Source organism: Perognathus longimembris, chromosome 8 (genome assembly GCF_023159225.1).
Source record: "Perognathus longimembris pacificus isolate PPM17 chromosome 8, ASM2315922v1, whole genome shotgun sequence".
Lineage (NCBI taxonomy): Eukaryota > Metazoa > Chordata > Mammalia > Rodentia > Heteromyidae > Perognathus > Perognathus longimembris.
The window spans coordinates 20,131,791-20,152,402 of record NC_063168.1 but is presented as its reverse complement, the minus strand read 5'-3'; the positions used below and the strand labels follow the sequence as shown (position 1 = coordinate 20,152,402).

The window sequence follows — 20,612 nt, the reverse complement described above, 5'->3', positions numbered from 1 at the left end:
GAACTTTTAACTTCAGCAAGCACTACACGCAGACCATGCAAACACCCTTTGGGAACTTTGGTTCTCTGTGGTCTGAGGGTTCCTAAAGTTGGGAAGACTCATTTGTTTCCTCTCAGGACCTTCTGTTCCTCCTTGGAACTTGATTGGAAGTACCTGCCAGGATTCACTGGAGTCAGCACACCACCGCTTGATGAAATCTGTAAGAAACCAGGATCACCTAGTATTCTACCCCCATTGCTGTGTTTCAGTCCTGAATGGAGTCTGCTCTGGTCTCCTCTCCTTGTGCACTGTGTGGCTGGGACTACAGAACTGCCGTGTGTGCGCGCGCCCTGGCAGCACTGTGGCAAGTGGACTGAATGTGTGGACCGATGTGGGGGTGGGGGCTGGCAGGAGGGGGCTGAGGACAGATGAGCAGCGGGCTGTGCAACTGCTACAGCAGGTCTGACTAGTTTGAGGTGCCCAAAGGCAGCTTTGTTTCTCTAGTAACTCCAGGTAGCAGCAAACGTAAGCACTTAAAACTCATTCATGTCTGCATTACTATCTTTTTGTCACTTTGCAAAGCACTTGTAGTTTTTCAGGGTTACTAATTGATTCTCAGCTTTTTCTTTCTCCTTTTTAGAAACCTTCATAGGTGGTTAACTAAAAAGAACCAGCTGACCGAAGCAATTTTATTCTGTAGTTTTGCTTAGAATAACGAAGGGGAAGGAATTCTTTTTCACGGTATATGTATGCTTGGGCAGGAGGGGGTGTATATGTACATGTACATACGACTGCAGTGGGCTGTGAACATGCTGAACAAAAGTAATGTACCCTTGACTCTGCTGCAGTCACACAAATTCAATAATCAAGAGTCCCCTGCTGCACACCAACCTTTAGCCCTTTGCTTTGCTCTCCTCTTCTCTAGCTGGCTGCTTATCATTCCAGGCCACGCCAGGGCTTGGAGCAGGCCTGCTGGATACCCCACCCTCTGAGAAGCATTGCCCAAGTTAGACTCTGAATCTGAAAGTCCCAAGGTCGTCTCTACTCCAGAAAAGGTTTTCACACAAATAATGAGGCAGCACACTGCTTAAAACTGATCTTCTGTGGGTGGCTACAGTTGATACAGATTGGCTTTTCAGATTTCTGGGTTTTTTTTTGGGGGGGGGGGCGTATCTTCATAGCTGTTCTGTGTGTGCTTTGTCTTCCATGGTGTTTTACAAAACTGATCTGGCAGAGGAATTTGGGTGATATATACTGCAGCAGAAGCAGCAGCATGTTTACTCTTCTTCTCTGTCAGGAACTTGGTAATGGTCTTTCTAAACAGTTTATTGTTATTATTTTAAGATTTTTCTTCAGTGCTAGAGATCAAACCCACGGCATCACACACGCTATTGGGCAAACAAGCCTATCAATTGATAACACTCCAGCCCCAAACAATACATGCATCTGTATTTACACGAATGTGTGTGAAAGATGCTGATGACCACAGACATATGAGTGTGTATGTGTGTGAGGCCAGTGTTGTACAGTTTTTTAAACACAGGTATTGGGGGGGTAGTGTGTCCAGAAATATAAAATGTATTTTCACTTGGCAGCAATTCTTAGCTGTCTGACTATAGTTGTGGAGTGACCCCTGCTTCCTCTAAAGCTACCAGAGAAGTTGAGGGTGCTCAGCTGGGAGGGTTAGGAAAAACCTTTCTGTAAAGATGCATGAAAGTGGTTAAAATATAAACATTAAGATGTATTTTAGAAGTAACTAGTACATTTAGTTACTTAGAAGTAACTAGTACATTTAGTGTGGTGCTTTGGCTGTTTTTGAGTGTATTTAACTGATTGACTTTGCTTAAAGTTTAGTGAGTCATTATCAATACTCAGAAGTCCTAGGGAAGGAGAAATGTATTTTATTTTGAAACAGCCAAAAGTAGGGTTAAAAAAGAAAAGACTGCTGTGTTTAGAAAGTTTCAGTGCACTCAAGTTTAGGTTGTATCCTCATTGCCCTTTTCCGAGTGTGTGAATTACTTAAGTATATGATATCAAAATTAAATTGTCTTCATAAAACCAAACTAGCCTGATTCTTAAAGGCAACTAGAACAAACATTGTGAATCTGTAGGTTACTTTCACAGAACACATATTTATACGTTAGAATAGTTACTTCCTTATTTTCCATGACTCTGAAGCATATTTTTTTATCCTATGCCTCACATTTTTGTACCCATATGTCATGCATGTCATGTTGTAGAAATGTGCTATCTGCCTCTCAAGGCCTCCAGATTTAGGCCATACCATACAACATTTAGTCTTAGTAGATAAGTAAAGAAATAACATTTTTTAGTTTTCTTCTTTAGACTCTTTGTGGATGTTGAGAGAGAAAATTCATGCCGTATTTGTGAGGACTATTTTAAGACTTTTCCTATTAGTAGGCCATTTCAAATTTGAAAACATGATTAATTCATCCTTGCCTTCTTTCCTTTTTCTTTTTCTTTACTTACTTTCTTCTCTTGCTTTTCTTAATTTTATTCCCTCCACAAGGTCGGTCCTCAATAGCCAAGGCTGGATGGACTACAATTCTCTGTGTAGCCCAAGCAGGTATCAAAATCAAGATCCTCCTGCCTCAGTCTCCTCAGTTTCCTCAGCCTGCATCATGAGTTTTTAGTCTTTAACTTTTAAGTCATTTCCATAAAAGCACTTTCAGAGGTAACATGCTTAGTGTTTTACTCCTCCTTAGTTTTTAGTCAGTGGAGAGTAGTTGGCTAACAGACCAAGATTTTTTTTTTTCTTTACAGAATTGGTCTAAAATTTATATTTTTCTATTTTATTTTGTCCGTCTTATATATCTGGTAAGCCTCTTTAAAAAAAAAAAAAAAAAGAAGAGCTGTCAAAGCTCTTGGTGTCTACCCTAAGTCTTCTTTATTTTCCCTTGACATTGTTTATTAAGGGTCTCTAGTGTGAAGGAAAAACAAGGTATCTATGGGGAAAAGATACTACAGGAGAGTTGAGACCAGAATCCCATGCAAGCAATTATAAATACTCTCTAAAAATATTTTCATTGTGCACGGGAATGGGGGGGGGTGGTTCAGAGGCTGGCTGAACTTTACTGGCACCCTGCACTGGGGGAGGGGGTGGCCACACCGGAGGATTACTCCTACCCTGTTGTTAATGAGGCTCTACATTCATGATGCTCAAGAGGTATTCCTGCTACCAAATAATTATAACAATAATTATCAATATAGTTACTGATTTTCAAGTGGAAAAAATGGATATTAGTCCATCTGTTAGAAATATTAGTATTGATCCTTCACTGTCATATAATCTGAACTTGTAATTTGACTGGAAAGAATTCCAGCAAGTGGTTACACAGTACCTTTGCTTCATTATCTCTAAGATTAACAACATTACATTGTACAATTAAATGGCTCCTTCCCAAGATCTTTATGAAGGGTTTTCACAAAGAACTGCCTGAAACAGTATCTATACAGTCCAAAGGTAATTTACTGTTATTAAGAAGCAATAAGATTATGAAGGCTTCTATACTAGTAAAATTCTTAGTGGTATACGTGGGGGATTCATTGTGTGGCTAGGAGTTTACATTTGAACCCCCACTGGAAATCTGAACTGCTGATTTTCTCCAAGTACACACATCATGACTTGGATTTACATTGGGTTTTGTACGTTTGTTCTTTCTTTTTTTTTTCTTCAAATTTTTATTATCAAACTGATGTACAGAGAGGTTACAGTTTCATACGTTAGGCGTTGGATACATTTCTTGTACTGTTTGTTACCTTGTCCCTCGACGTTTGTTCTTTCTTCCAGAATCATCCAGAGGTCTGAACCATGGTTTTTTGAAACATCAGTGTTACTTATATACAGTCAGTAACCTTTCCAATACAGTGCTTCAGAGATTGAACCACAGCATAATATAATTTAATTTGGGCTTGGCTAGCCTCCCAGCTTGCTTTAGCATTGTCCTGTGGATACCTGAGTTTGGAAACGGTTTTTGGAAATGTGTATATTTTGAGGGTATTTGGTTGGTATTAATTGCAGTGGAGCTGCTGACTTTAGGGTGCCTTGTTGTTTTGCTATGCCCCCTTGTGGCAGTATTTGGCATGCCATCTCTCATAGTTTACAGGCTTCCAACTTGTACTGGGCATGCTTGTTTACAGAGTGTTAGTAGCTTTCTTCTGTATAAAAACCCCTATGGAGTTAATGTAACAGTTTTCATCACAGATGTATATAATTTGCTCTACTTATTTGATTTTTTTATACTTGTAGAATTTTAAAAATACATATTAACCTATTGTGTTTTTAAGCTTTTTTTTTTTTTTGGTTATGGAAAATTCCAGACATAACCAAACGCAGAGCCTTATACTTGTACCTGTCACCCTGCTTCAAAAGGAACTGACTTTTTGTGTTGATCTTGTTTCATCCTTGTGGCCTGTTTTGTATTGTCTTGTATGCTAACTTCAGGCTTCAGATCGTGGAGAAGATTTTTGTGAAACTTAAGAAACTATTAATTCTCCTCAACCTTTCACTTGCTCTTAATCCAGAAGTGTTAGGTAAAACTGAGGAATTGTTAGCACTTCCATCATCCCTAGAATGTGACTGGTGTCCTTAACTTCATTAGGTTTGAGGATTACAACTAAAATTCCCAGCTGGCTGAAACCACTAAGCCAGGATATTAGCAACATTTTATACTACTTGACATATATGTCCTAAAAAAAACATTTTTCCTCCCAGATGTTTACTAACAAGGCCAGAAGTTATTGTATCTATTTGTCTTTATTCTACATTTCCTTCCATAATTCAGTTCTTGTTTACTAATTGGTGAATTGTCATTTTTTTTAATTCTTTGTCTTTTTCTAGGAGAAAATATGTTTGACAAACGACCAGCATTAGAAATTATTGTCAATATAATAGAAACATGAAAAAAAATCCCAATTTGTTAAAATGTGGACATTGGAAGACAACCTCACCTGGTAAAAATTGTTTCTTTAAATTTACTTGGAGGTTGGCCTCCTGGCCTTTCTCTAGGTCTGGGGTCTTGGTCAGGAAGGCTGGGAGGAGATGGACGCTTGCTTCAGTGGTCCCTGAGGGCAGGAGCTTGTGGGGTGCTGGCTGGCCGAGAGCTGCCGGCCTGTGCCTGGTGGAGGCATTGCAGTCAGCCTGGTGTCAGGTTACAGTCAGCCTCTCTGAGCTTGGGGAACTGGCTGGATCTAGTGACTGGCTTTATAATTACATTGCTGATTTGTTAGGGGAGGCTTTGTCTTACTTACCAATTAGCATGGATGTTACTGCGGGGACCTTGGAAGCTCTGGATGGGCTTTGGTTTAAAACACAACAACAACAACAAACAAAAACCTTCCCGATCCTGTCAGCTTTAGGGGTTTGTCACTGGTGCTACTGTCTTTTAAGTCCTTGGTTTGTCTGTAAATGGCAGACTTATGTCTGTTGCTGTCACTCTCGTGGGCCAGAGACAGTGATAGTGGGGGCCGAAGTGTGTACCTTTTGGTGCAGATACCATGACCACACGTCGGGCACCCTCCTAGAGGGGGACAGTCGGTGCTCTCCCAGCCACGGTGCCTGGTGCTTGGAGGCCCTGCAGGCCTCGGAGGAGGCCCAGCCTAGTCTGGCCTGTTTCTCTAGCTTCCTTTTCTGTAACTTCCCTTTCTGATCTTGCCTGCCTCCTAACTACCACCTGCTTTTTAGGGGGAGGTCTTTCTTTTAGGGATTTATGTTTTGTTGTTGTTTGCTGGGGGTTTGGGAAGGGAGAGATGGGGTTTAAAACTTAAGACATCATCAGATTTCTTGGCCTAGTGTATTTTTCGAAGTTGTAATATCTGAAGTGTGTAGAATTTGCAAGCAAAGTGGTTCCCCCATGGAGGCGTGTTTTCCCTCCCTTCCTGGGAAGCTGCTGTGTCACTGAGTGATCATGGTCTGCAGAGCAGGCTCAAGCCTCCTGGCAACTGAACTGGTGGGAATGTTCTCCTGTCACACAAAGGCTGTCCAACCGAACCACCTCAAAAGTGGATGAAGTTAGGAGAAATGAGAATAGTCTGTGTTTTAGAAATTGTCTCAATAGAATTTTTAGCCCAGCCTTGAGCCATCTTCTTTTGATCTTAGAAGTCTGTAGCACAAGTAATTTTGCCAGGAGCTTTCCTTTGTTCTGCACTGTTACAGCAGAAACAAAGAATGTGTGTTTTTCTCCACTTGGTTTTCAGTGGCAGTATTTGTACTGCTGGACTCCAGCCTCCGTGGTCACCCTCATGGTCATATTGGACCGCTGAAGAGATTAGGGATGTGGCAGAGACCACCACGAGCTGCCCAGGGCCACATGCCATGCTAGTAACTTCTCTGACCCAACTGCAGATGCCACAGATTAGTTGTGTCTTATAACTGACATTTGAGATAACATGCCACTTCATTGTGGAACCTGCTATATATATCCTTCCTAAACAGGGAAAATTCTGAGTTTCTAGTTAATTACTAACCCAAAAGGAAATTTGACCAAGCACTTAAAATGTGTATGAGACAAACCAAGTGGACCTCAAGGTATTTCTTGACAGTTTCAGATGCTCTGTCCATCCTGACCCAACCTGGATGTTAACATGCATCCCTCTTGCAGTTGCAGATAATTCACCCTACCCCAGCCAAAGGACTGTGTGCCCCCATTCACTCCATGTTCACTGGGGCCACTTTGATTGTGAGTGCAGTCAGTCTTTCTCTAGCCATTTCTTCTCTCCAGAAATTAACTGACAGATTTGTACCCCCGCTTAAGTCCTTGTTATAACACTAGTTCTCTTTCTCTGGGTTAGGAGTAGAAACGTCTGTCAGCAGTAGAGGGCTTTCCCTCTGTCTGGCTGATGACATGACAATTGTTTGGGATGAATTGAGTTAAAACACAGTGCAAAATTTTACTTCTTTTGTCTGGCAGTCAGAAAACTAATCCTCAATGAGCTGAGGAGGGCTACGCCGTTGGAGCCCCTTCTGAGAGGGGCGTCCTGTGGCTCTGGGCTGAAGCTAGCCTGCAGGTGAAAACAATGGGTTTGGATGGTGGTAGGATGACAAAAATGGTAGTTTGGGAACATATTTCATAATCATCCCTTACAAACATAATTTATTTTGACAGTTCAAATAACATTAAAGGTGGTGATTTTAAAAATATTTGTAAAAGGCATAGCTTTTAAATAATTGAAATACTGAATTAGAAGCAACTTTTTTTATTTGCTCCATCTTTTTTCCCCCCCTAAAAGCTTTCAAAGTAAAAGCAGTGTAATGTTGCCCTTTTAACACAGGTACTGTTTTAGTTTCTTCTTGAAGTTTGGGCATGAAGCCTCAGGCATCCACTCTAGAGCATAAGAAGAATCACGTGGGGACCCTTGGGCCAGTAGGATCTGATGTTTCATTCTGGGAAACTGACTTTGTCATTCATTTAAGACATCTTAATTCTGCGTGTAGAGTGTTTTTGTTTTTGTTTTTTTTAATCACTTGAAAAGCCAGGTACAGTGATGAGTGCCTGTAATCAAAGCTTCTCTGGAAGCTGAGGCAAGAGGATCACTTGAGCCCAGAAGTTCAAGTCCAGCCTGGACAACATAGCATGTACCCAACTACTGAAAAGATAGACAAGCTGGGAGCCAGTGGCTCATGTCTATAATCCTAGCTAGTCAGGAGTCTGAATGCTGAGGAACACAGAAACCAGCCCAGAGAACCAAATCCATGAGACACTTTGGCAAAAAGCTGAAACTTAAGGCCTGGCTCCAGCAGTAGAACACTATAGGTGAAAAAGCTGAACGAGAGTTCAAGGCTCTTCAAGGCCTCGTCCTGGCATGATTGCGTGTGTGCACATGCACTTGCACACACAACAGTATCACTTGTCAGTTGTCATTACAGACATGGTTCTACTTGCTTAGGTAGCTATGAATAAGAAGACATTCAGAGTCAAGATTAACTGATAAAAGACGTTCTTGAGCTTAAATATGAAATGGCCTAATGGTAAAGGAGGAACTTAGGGTGATGACATCTCCAGACCTAGGTGACTTAGAAATGTAATAAAAATGCAGATATTTGATCTCCAGTCAAAACTGCAATGTATATTTAACAGGCCTCTCAGGTGAGACCTCTACTTGCCCAAATATGAGTGGGAGGATAAATGAGAAAGGCTGCCAGAGAGTGCTAGAGCTTTCTTGGCCACATTCTGCCTCTCTCAGGCCCTCAGGCTCAGTAGTTACACACACACACACACACACACACACACACACAACACCAGTCCATGACCTCAAGGGTCTCACTGTCTGAAATTGGAAAATAAACATTAAGACACAACCCTACCTAAAATCCAAGCCTGTTTCCCATGCTGTCCCTTGAGCACCCCAGGTCACAGTGATCTCTTCCATTCCCTCCAGTAGGAGCTACTCAGAATCAGGAGGTACAGAACTGTGAATAGGTCAGTCAGTCAGTCTCCTGGCCTTCCTTTGTCTTCTGGGGGAACTCCTATGACATTTGTTACTTTTGAACATCTGCCAGAACAGATTATAGCTTTTGAGAAGCGGGTCCTTTTTAATGAAAAGCTTCACAATTGTCAGGCCAGGTCTGGTGTATAGTTGTTTTTTTTTATTCAGCACTAATCTTCCCAGAAGAGTTTTTACTTATTTTCTACCAATGAATTTTGTTCTTTAAAATTTAGTTGCTAGAGTTAGTGGTTGCTCAATTCTATTTTTTCAAATACTAACAGGTCTCCGGGTGTAGATCAGTGGTAGAGTACTTGCCTACTACATCTGATGCCCCGACTTGCAGTTGCAGTGCTTTCCTTGGGGGTGGGCAGCTGTTAAAATACAGAATGCTAGGAATTTGCTTCCTACCAATTCATTAGAGAAGGAGGGTGTTTTATCTCAAACCTTATAAAGAAGAGTCAGTGAATATTAAATAGGAAAGTAGCTGTGGTCCATTTCAGCCCCTCCCTCCCTATTTTTTGTGCTGGTCCTGGGGCTTGCGCTTAGGGCCTGGACTCTGTCCCTGAGCATTTGCTCAGGGCTAGTATGCTACCACTTGAGCCACAGCTCTACTTTGGGCTTTTGGGTGGCTAATTGAAGATGAGTCTCACAAACTTTACTGGGATGGCTTCAAATTGTGATTCTCACATCTCAGCCTCTTGAGTAGCTAGGGTTACAATGTATGAGCCAGTGGTATCTGGTCAGTTGAAGCCCTTAGACTGGACCAAGAGAGAAGGAATACCCATCTGATTCTGCTTGGGGGTGAGGTCTTCAACCCAGGGCAGAAGTTTACAATCTGAATCTTTTATCTGCAACCTTGGCTAGAAGACATGATCTTTGGGTTTGGTTTTTCCAAAGCCAAGAGAGGAAACAACATGGGGTATCATAGCCCCACGTCCTCTAGATCCTCATTTGGGTGAACTCCAGAGTCCACTATCTACAGCTTAGGGGAAGCCCATTCCCTACTGTTCCCTGGGAAGCCCTTAATGAGCTCCTGCTACTTCTTCTTCTGCAAGCTGCTGCTAGTGAGGCCTTTTGAAAGGTCACGTGCCTCTCCAACAGTGCTTAAAGAGCTATTGTTAATTTTTCTGAGTGCCTGAGGAGAAATAGTCTTCTAAGGAGCTGGCCACCCTGGCCTTGGCCAGCCTGAGCCAGGCAGAGGCCAGGAGGGGCCCACGTGCTTGGCTTTTTGCCTTTGGTTCTTGTGTCTCGTGTTCTTTTCCCCCTTTAATTATGCCCTGCTTAAGGAGGATGCTGTTATACAAAGGCTTGAGAGTGAGAGTTCTGTGAGTTCTCAAAACCCTGTCTCTTCCAACCAGGCTACTGGTGATGTTAGTATGATATGTTAAGCAAAGTTTAGGAAAACTTCACTTTTAAATGAAGGCATAGAAGAGAGGTGATTCTGTTACATTTTTATTCCTTTCTATAATGCTTTAGCCAGTGTTAGTATTGAAACTCAGGGTTGTATGCATTTTGCAGTTTCACTAGGTATGGGGCCACTTTGCCTCAGTACAGAACAAATGAAAACTTTGACATTTGGAAAGGATCCAAGGTTTGATTTCTTTTTAAAAAAATAAATTTACTTTTAAAAAAATAGTTGCACAAAGAGGCTTCAATTCAATATGTCGGTTTATATGTACACAATGTATAAGATTTCATTTCTGCATCTGTTCCTGCTGGCAGGTTTGCTTAGAGGGTACCTCTCCCTTCCCCTTCCACTCAGATGTCTTAACAGGCTTTTCCTAAACCATTAGGATCATCACACCATTCTCATCAGCTGGATCTTCTAATTGGAAAACAGGTAGTTCTCTCTTTGAGATCTCTCTGAAAGTATCTCGTAGATCTTGTTGAAATATGCAGAACCACATGGCGTGGACACTTTAAATAAGTGAGTTTATAAACTGATTATTTCTAGAGAAATGTATTGGAAAACTACTGAAAGCAAGGCACAGTATTGCTCTTCTGTAGTAACAAACATAACAAGACGGTCTAAGTGAGAGAGGAGAAGGGAAGGTGGGAGGGAAGGGAGGAAAGGGGGAAGGGAGGGAAGGAGGAAGGAATAATACTGTTTTCTTGGAAACAAGACATTAAAAAAAAAAATCCAGTTCCATACTATGATCTAAGATTCTACACCCTTTTACCTAAGACTACCTTTCCTCTAGAAAACAAGTAAAAATTCAGAGGGGCAATGAGCTCTCCCTATTTGTTTTGAGTTGTATTTTGGTTTACATTTGGGGACACTGTTTCTCCAACTTTATATGGTGTTGGACCATTTTGGGTTTTTTTTTTTTACCTAATCCTTCACAGACTCCAGCCAAACAGAAAAATCACTACTAAAGAAAAGTTAAAAATACAAAGATGTAGCAGGCTTCTGTTTTTCTGTTGGAGACATACAATTGCTTTATAATTTTGGCATGAAAGTTTCTAAATAATACTGTGTGTGTGTGTGTTTGTATGCGTGTGCACGCATGTGCACGTTCTTATCCTCATCCTGTACTAGAAGTAGTTGCAGATTGGCCCCACCTGGGGCCTACACTTTAAGAAGCACTGTTCTAGAGTGTGCATGTCTATATCTGCATACCCACATAAACACTTAAGTGTGTTGGCTTGATTACTATATAACATACCATAGATCAGATAAAAACTGTATATGAGAATTAAGTGCAAGTACAAGGTTTTGGCTAAAGTGAGTTTTGGGGGGAAGTGTTTAAGTGCCCAAATTGTAAGCAAATACAAATAGTATAATTGTGAATGCAGTATGTGTTTCAAAACTCAGTTGTCTGCTTTCGCTTCTGATGTATGAAGTAGAAAGTGTTCTGCAGAGTGAAATGAAACCACCTCCACTCCTGTTCATCCTCGAGTGTAAATGAGCACAGATATTTGATTCACACAGGAAATGTCCTATGTAAAGTAGATACCAAATGATACTTATAGCCCCAAACAGTAGGAACTGTATCTATCATGTGAAGTGTTAGAGAAGCCAGTTGTTACTGTTAGCCTTCCTTGTCTTGAACAAGTTAATGTTAGGCCTGGTCTTGGATCCTAAGTGATTGGCAGCCATTTTGTGAATGCTTACAAAAGGAGGGGGGATGTCTCATACACATAGCTCCACATTCTTTGTCAGCATGAACAAATCTCAAACTGAAGCTGAGTTGGACAGGTTGTAGCTGTCTTTATCTCTCCCATCTGGATACATACCAGGGCAGCAGAAGTCAGTCACCCCTCGTGGGATTGTGTGCCAAGCACTGTGGGCCCTTGAATGAATGCTTGATGGATAGCATGGCCTTTAGAAAAAAGTAGCGGAAGTTCTGCTAGTTTTATCTTTAGGACTCAGAATTCAAAAGGCTGATGCAGTCTAGGAGTTGACCAGCTTCTGAGAAACCAGACTGTAGTCATGTGAGTCTCCCTCTTGGACCTGGCAGAGTGCTGAGGCCACGTAGATGTGGAGTGAGCTAACGAAGGAATCACAGAGGCCTATCAGCCAGCTGGAGCAGGCTAGTGAAAGATAAATAGCGTTTAGAAGAAAAACTGGATAACCACCAAGCAATTGTATGTCTACAGAGATGTCACAGGAGTAAGTCTTGTTTGGAGAGGATTAGCACGTGTCCGGTAGAGTGCTGTAGAGTGTGGGAGTAGGCACAGGCCTGGCTTAATTAGAACTGTGCCTCTTGGTCTAGATGGCAGGAGAACATTCTGTATTAAATGATTAGAAAGAGAGGTCTGTGAGACCGAGGCTGCTGGCCTCAAGAACTTTCTGTTTGGACAGTGACTTGGTTTAAGGAGGTGATGATTGTGTGGCCCTAGAGAGTTGGAAGGGTTACCATCTAGAAGGTGGCAACCAGCCAAAAATTCAGCTCATTATCCAATTCTGAGTTCTGAGATAATAGGATCCTTGTTCCTTTGAAATACTTATGTATTTCTAGAGCCACAGTAGGTACTTCGTTATGAAATGTCTCAAGTACCCAAACAGCAGTGCTTCTAACCAGCAAATTGCTTTTAAACTTAAGGCAGTTGCATTCAGACATGTCTGTGTGCAAGTGAAATGGTGCCAAGGAGAAACTTAGGCCGGGAAGCATGCATTCCTCCACTGTGCAAGGATGAAAAGCAGTGGCAGCTCGGTCTCGGTGGTCATTTAGCAGAGGCCAAGTGCTTCACCGCATGTCACCCAACAGGCAGGAAGGCACTGTGCATAATGAGGAAGGAAAAAGCGTTTGGAAAGCACACTTGGTTCCACCAACATTGTATAGTTCTTTTAATTGTTCAAGATGTGTTCAAGCTGTAATTTATGACACCTGTGTCTGTTTAGGTCATGACATTGTGGTTTCTTAAGCTTTAAAAATAAGTCTATTTGGGGGAGGGAAATTGAACCTGCATGATAATGTTAGGCATGCGAGCACAATCACATGAGCTGAGAAAGTCAAAATCACAGTTTCCATGGCAACGCCTAACTTGTCTGGGTCGTACACATTTTTCAAGAAACACATTTGCCAGACTACCTAGTGATAAAAATTGTTCCACAGGCATATGAGAGTAGATTTCCCAGTTCTCTCTTCTCAAAGGTCTTCTCCCAATAAATTCATTTCGGCTCTTCTAAATATTTGAGCAAGAAACTAAAGTCTAAGCTCTGACCTACTCAGTGTCTTTTTTATGGTAGAAACAAGCGTTCGTGTGACTCATTCCATTTCCTGCTTTCTCCCTTGCAGATATATGTTGGGTAAAGGAGGAAAGCGGAAGTTTGATGAGCATGAAGATGGGCTGGAAGGCAAAATCGTGTCTCCCTCTGATGGCCCATCCAAGGTGTCTTACACCTTACAGCGCCAGACTATCTTCAACATTTCCCTTATGAAACTGTACAACCACAGGCCCCTGACAGAGCCCAGCTTGCAAAAGACTGTTTTAATTAACAACATGTTGAGGCGGATCCAGGAGGAACTCAAGCAAGAAGGCAGCCTGAGGCCTATGTTCACCCCTTCCTCTCCACCCAGCGACTCGCTGAGTGACAGCTACCGGGAGGCCCCACCTGCCTTCAGCCACCTCTCCTCTGCTCCTGCTCACCCCTGTGACCTCGGAAGCACTACGCCCCTGGAGGCCTGCCTCACCCCTGCCTCACTGCTTGAGGAGGATGATGACACTTTTTGCACTTCCCAGGCTATGCAGCCTGCAGCTCCTACTAGACTCCCCCCTGCAGCCCTCCCACCAGAAAAGGACAGCTTCTCATCTGCCTTGGATGAGATCGAAGAACTCTGTCCCACATCTACCTCCACAGAGGCCGCCGCCGCCACAGCAGCGACTGACAGCTTGAAAGGGACCTCTAGTGAGCCCAGCATCCAGAAACCCGAAGGGCCCCAGGAGAGCCGCACAGATGACCCCAAACTGATGGACTCTCTGCCTGGGAATTTTGAAATAACAACCTCCACGGGTTTCCTGACAGACTTGACCCTGGACGACATCTTGTTTGCTGACATTGACACGTCCATGTATGATTTTGACCCCTGTACATCCGCGTCAGGGACGGCCTCAAAAATGGCCCCTGTGTCAGCCGATGACCTCCTCAAGACTCTGGCTCCTTACAGCAGTCAGCCCGTCACCCCGAGTCAGCCTTTCAAAATGGACCTCACAGAGCTGGATCACATCATGGAGGTGCTCGTTGGGTCCTAAGACCCGGGCACCCAGAGATCATGCCCACCCAGACCCTGTGAGCGTCCCCACAACCTTGACAGTTCTCCGCACTGTGCATGCACCCTTGCTTGCCTTTTTTCAGAGAAAATGAAAATTTTACACAAGGATCACACTAGTTTTTGCTTTGAGCAGAGTCGGAGTGCCTTCATCGGAGTATGACCAGAGTATGACCACTTTCAGTGTGCTTGGGAGTGGTTCCTCAGACCTACTCCTCTGGTATAGGAAAGAATACATTTGAACACAATGTTGCTAATGTTGAAAGACACAGTTCAGGTGAAGCACAAGGAGTAAGGTGGAAAAGCTGTACATTGCATGTGCATATTTGTCTATTTTTTCTATAAGTTTTATTGCAAGAGGTAAAAAAAGATATATATATATTATTTAGATAATCTGTACCTTTTCTGGCATTTTTGCCCTGTATAGGTTGACTTGGCAATTCAGCCTTTTTAGAGGCATTAACTACTCCTCGTAAGTGTTGCATTTACATGGCTGTTTAGAAAACTGCTGCCCAAATTTATTTTATATTTTTGTACAGATTCTGCAGTTTATGATATTGTTTTTCTAAAAACAAATGCTGTTTATACATATGAAATAGCTATTTTGATAGGATTTGCTCACATAGTTCCTGCAAACTTCAGATGTACAAGTTGCACTTGTACTTTTATAGAGTTGTAATGTTTTCTATGTGTATGGTGCAAGAGAAATTTGGATCAAATCATTCTGCAGTTGATGTCCCCAAATGCAAACACACATGCCCCACATACACACAGCGCTTTAAGAAAGGGCCAGGTGATAGATCTCACACCCCAATTTCACAGGCACGGGTCCCTTGGCACTACTGCCCGCCAGTACTGTGACTTTCAAAGCCAGAGCCATGTCTGCTCATCAAACTTGTATTAAGCAGTTGGCGGGAGATGGTGTTGAAGTGGTGATGGTCTCCTTAGCTCCTTTTTCTGAAGAAAGGCTATCATCTTACTTAAAAGTGTCTATTTATGCCAAGTTTGCTCTTTCAATTATAATTATTTTTCTAATGAAAACCCAAATCTTTCCTTTTTTGGCATAGTTTTTATGATGAACGCAAAATTTTATGTAACAACATTTTATGAAAAGCAACCAAGTTCTCCCTGGAGCTGAGCTCTGTTGCAATCCTTCGGGCTCCTAGAAGAAGAAATTCTCCCCACAAGGCATCCATCATGTTGCTAAATTGCCTTTTCCAGTGTCCCTTCCCCAGAGCCTTTGTTCCCTGTTGCTAAGAGCTGCACATGGCATCTTTATGATCATCACAGTGAGCTCAGCTCACCTCGGCCGGCCCGGGATTCACTCTTCCAGTTTTGTGACTCTAGAACCTGGACTCTGTCTCCTTATGTCAGAACTCCAGTCTGGTTGCTTTCTTTAATCAACTGCCGATTTAACTACACTCTTCAAGGCTGTTATACCCAAATACACAGATGGGAATGTCTATGCATGTTTCTCCTCCTCTTCTGCCTCCCCCCCCCACCCCCCAAGACACCCTTAAGAAGTAGTTTTTTATTCCTAGTGGTGTACATTTAATTTTCAAACATTTTTGCAATGTATCATGCTTGTTGCTGAAATTGTTTATGGCCTTTTTGTTTTAGTTTTTCTCTTTCTTCCAATGGTACATTAGCTGTTGAGTGCAGGTTACAACCTATATTGTTATGCAGATGGCTTCTTTAGGAATAACTTTTATATTTATTTAAAAATTTTAAATTATGGGATTTTGTTTTGTCGTCGTCGTCGTTGTTGTTGTCTTTGTTGTTGGTCATTTGTCAATATTCAGTCACCAATTCTGCTCACTTCTTGCCATGGATGAAATTGGGTCTTTCTGGCCAATTGAAAAAAAAGACAACTTTATAAATGGCACTTTAAACAAGCCATAGTTTTATTTTTCTAATGCACATGGCAAAGCAAATACATTTGTGATGAAGGAACTGCTCATCTAAACAGGATGCATGAGTGATATGATTAAATCTTTGTACTTTTCCTTATTTGAATGTGTTTTAAAGATGAATTATCAACACAAGTAGAGCAGTGAGAAACTGCACTCGTTCTCTTACAAGTAACCTCCCTGCAGACACCTCTTACTGCTACACATGTGGCATTTCCTTTGCTGTAGGACCAGGGACCATGCGATTAAGGTAAGGGTTGTTGTAGGTGCTTCTATGTCACTGTGCCTGTTTGTTTTAAGAGCTTCCCTTTCTTGTAGAGAACAAATCTGCCTTGTAGAACTGGAGTACCCTGTGAACTGCCCACATGCTGCATACATCTCCGTACATGCACAGATCCAATAGTGTTGATTAGACCCAACAATTACAGGAGAGAAAGCAGTTGATTTGCCATTGTCAAAAACTAATTTACAGTAACTTAAAACAACTGTACTTTCCTTGGATTAGCAAGCTGGGTGTTTAAACAAATCCCATATGTTAGGCAGCAGTTCAAATAAGCACAGAGAAGCATTGCCCAAACTTGGTTCTCGGACTCTAAATCAAAACAAAACCCCCAACTGCAGCAGGCAAGTGCTTTTCAACTGATACCCTTGCTGTAAATTTTGTGATGCTCAGAGTTTAGTAAGACATACATGGGGAACTAGCCCATTTTCAGAGAGCAAAGCCATCAAGTATTCCACTTGTCTTTCTGTCCTATTTTGACTTCGTGCCGTCCCAGCAGAGAAGAGTTGGAGCAGGGTGGAATCTCCACGTCCCAGTTCTAGTGTGGGCTGTGCTTCCAGATGCCGCCCGGCAGCAGTGCCTCTCTTCACAAAGACATCGTGTCACATCCAGAGCCAGGCAGGCAGCTTAAGAGAGATGGGCTGGGCTAGGCTGGGAGAAGACAACCATTGACAGTGATGTGCAATGAAGTGACAAGATGAGAGCAGAATCCTAGGAGCTTTGAATTTGAAGTGATTTTTTTCCCATAAGTTATTTATTTTTTTCCTGTGTAAATATATTTATTTTACTGTGGAGCTCTAGCAACATCTGGATGGTAACATGTGCAGAATGTATGGTAGGGGAATGTATTCTCTCATAGAAATGTAAATTTTTATGAAATGGGGGGGTTTACCAAGCCCCCTGGGTCTCATTGAATGCACAGTCCACATTCATTATTACTCTCATCTCTAATATGGGTCTATTTGAAATATGCAAAAGGGGTATGGATGAGGAATGTTTTAATACCTCCAAATTTTTAAGAAAATCAAGCATCAAAGGGTTAATATTTTTTAAAATTTTCTTAGTAGCACCTTCTCTTACTGACCAAGGGGAGCCACACGGGCACCCACACTCTTAGCACAGGGTGGGGGTGGCAGAGCCTCCTCCACCCCTGGAGTGGTCTTCACCCAATTCAGCTTTTATCACCATCACCCTTTGGAGGAGTGCTCCAACCACCCTGGGGGTAATCAAGGAAACTTTGTTAACTGAATAAGCTCCAAAGAGCCAAAGTATCAACTTACAGATCATTTTTAAAGTTTAAATTTATTAACTACCTTTGTGGTAAACAATGAAGTATGAATGCCACAAGGGCAGCCTTCTTAAAGGACAGATATAAAAAAGAGAGACTCCACTTTGTGCGGTGACCGTTAGTCTACTCTGTATGAGTTGTCTTAATTTCCAAACCTTGCTGTTACAAACTGGACCTTTCTACATTTTCTGGCGATATCCAAAAGAGCATATTTAACCTGTAACTGTAAATGGATACCTTCGTAACTACCCCGCCTCTGGATGGCAGCGAGGTATACGCGCGTCCTGCTTGTGTACAATTATTTTCAATGCTTCCAAGAATGAGTCTAAATGATTCTGGAAAATTAGCTGGGATCAAAAATTGTTGGAGTCAAAGCCAATAAAAGTTTTGGACTTTCTCTTGGGAATAAGTTTAGAAGAGAAGTACAGTCCACATGTGCAAACAACTGAGATTTTGCAAAAGATGTACATAGTCATATGTTTGGTGCATGGGTTTTGAGGAAGGCTTTTTGTCAAAAGGAGGTGTGACCTTTCCCCACAGACCTGAGAGCTGTGCCTTTTCTATGCAATATTACAGATGTCACATCGGAACCCAGAGGGCTGTGTTCAATGTAGGTTCGGGCTGTAATCTAAACAATTGAACAGATTAAATGTACATGGAAATGAGCAGTCTTACTTTTGTAGTTTTATATTATGCAATAAACAGTTAAAAGACGAGAGAGGTGTGTTTGCAGTTTTTCTTCTGACCTAAGCACGACCTCCTTTTTAGGCCCTCTGCCTGGGTTGTCCCAGCACCGCCCACAGCGCCTCCATCAGGCATACTGCTTGCTTTCCTGAGAGGTACGCATGTCCCATACTCAGTCTCTGCCTTCTCCTGGGATTCAGTATCTGTCAGCATTTGTCACCTTACCCATGGGGCCAAACCCCCACCGACTGGTATCTCAACCTCCCCATTTTCAGCCTAGATGTCCACACACCAGGTCTATCCCCAGGTTCTAGACTCTTTGTCCTTTCTGCTGCCTCTTTCCCACACCCACCACTTTTCCAGCCCATGCCTCCTGCCTTTGTTGTCTCTGCTGCTGTACCTGCTTCCAACTCAACACTGGTGTGGTGTGCTGAAACACCAGCCCTTTCGTGACTGCTTGTAGTTGCCTCGGACAGAGCCCCAGGGCCCTCTGCCTTTTTTGAGAGCTAGAGGAGGGGGTTCCTGGATCACCTTGGATGGAGGCCTGGGATCTAGGCTCCCTGGCCCACAACTCTGAACCACGGTAGCTGGTATGGGGACAGAGCTGGATATGGCAGGGTTTGAAAAGAAAGGAGAGGGTTCTAGGCATTCAGTGGAATGTAATGTGGTGAGGGGTGGGGGTTTTTGCCTGAATTGTGTTTGAGTACCTCAAAATGGGACATTGCAGAGGTAATCTGTTAAAATGAGGTTATGTGGGCCCTGGTCCAATACAGCTAGCATTCTGTGTGTGCACTAGTACTGGGGCCTGAACTCTCAGGGCCTGGGAACTCTCCCTTAGATCCTTGGTTCAAGACTGGTACTCTACCACTAGAGCCACAGCTCAAGTGCTTTTGGTAGCTAATTGGAGATAAGATCCTCACAGATTTTCTTGCTCACGTTAGCTCAAACTGATCCTCAGATCCAAGACTTCTGCGTAGCTAGGATTACAGGCATGAGCCACCAGCACCCAGCCACAATCACTGACTGTGCTTATAAAAAGTTTGAATGCAAGCAGACCTGCACATGGGAAATAGAATATGCAAACGGAGGCAAAGATCAGGCTAGTGCTTCTACAAGTCAAGGAGTGTCAGAGGTGGCCACATGCTGCTGGAAGCTAGGGGAGAGGCCTGACAGTCTTTCCTCAGTCTTCAAAGTGCCCTGCTGTCACTCCAATCTTGGACTTCTAGCTTCCAGAAAAGTGAGTTTTCTGTGGCCTCCCAAGTTAGGCCCTTTGTCACAGCAACGCTAGCAAACTACCTCAGGGGCTGGGGTGGGGTGAGGGGGCGGGGGAGGGCCGGCAGAAGAACAACCCCTTCATGTGTCCAGTGGCTACCTCACTAGGCAGCTAGAAATGAGAGTCCTCAACAGAGTGGCTCCATCGAGGATTATAACCCTCAACTATTAATTATTGATGCAACTTTGGAAAACCATTCAGCTTCTGTGCTTAGGAGGACAAGATTCAGCTATTAGCCCCTAAAACTCTTTTGAAAATATTGGCAGTACAATAAAAGTTGTTTGTGATGTTACGCCCCACCTCTCCTGCCTGGGACTCTGCCTGGCATGTTCTTTTAGTTCAGCAAACTCCAGGCACAGATGCCTGCTGTTCATCCTTCTCTGGAATGAGAGAACACAGGACCCAGCAGGGCTGGGGTGGGAGAGGGAGGATTCCTCCCCTTGCAGGAGCCCTGTGCCCACTACACAACAGCACCTCCTGGGTGCCTTCCCCCTTTTGCTGTAGTGCCCTCTTCTTCAAGGCTGAGCTTGTACCTCTCCATGAACTTGCCTCCACATCCCTCAGTCAAAACTAATGTTGCAGGTGCACTTAGTGCAGTCCTCCATGCCATCAGCTTACCTGTGAACTTTCTCCTGCCACTTTCTGTGGTTATTAAAACAGCAGCCCTTGGGGCTGGGAATATGGCCTCGTGGTAGAGTGCTTGCCTCAAATACATGAAGCCCTGGCTTTGATTCCTCAGCACCACATATATAGAAAACAACCAGAAGTGGTGCTATGGCTCAAGTGGCAGAGTGCTAGCCTTGAGCAAAAAGAAGTCAGAGACAGTGCTCAGGTCCTGAGTTCAAGCCCCAGCAAAATAAATAAATAAATAAATAAACAAATAAATAAATAAATAAATAAATGTGATTGTTCCTCTTTGCCACAGTTCAGAACATTGCAACCCTCTGGCCAATTTCTTCTAAGTAGGTGATTCTCAACAGAGTCATGCTTGCCTATCTGTATATCACTTAGGACTGGTATCTGCCATACTGGCAGAACT

At 42.9% G+C, this 20,612-nt stretch overlaps 1 protein-coding gene across 3 annotated transcripts in view; it reads left to right on the top strand.

The window, feature by feature from the left end:
* The window catches only part of Sertad2 (SERTA domain containing 2), a 110,778-nt gene extending 92,449 nt beyond the window's left edge, over window positions 1-18,329 (top strand). For all 3 annotated transcript variants that reach the window (XM_048352619.1, XM_048352620.1, XM_048352618.1), the window contains one exon: window positions 13,167-18,329. In XM_048352619.1, coding sequence (XP_048208576.1) covers window positions 13,171-14,121 — 951 coding nt within the window. In that variant the 5' untranslated portion in view covers window positions 13,167-13,170 and the 3' untranslated portion in view covers window positions 14,122-18,329. The remainder of the gene's footprint in view (window positions 1-13,166) is intronic.
* Window positions 18,330-20,612: the final 2,283 nt, after the last annotated feature.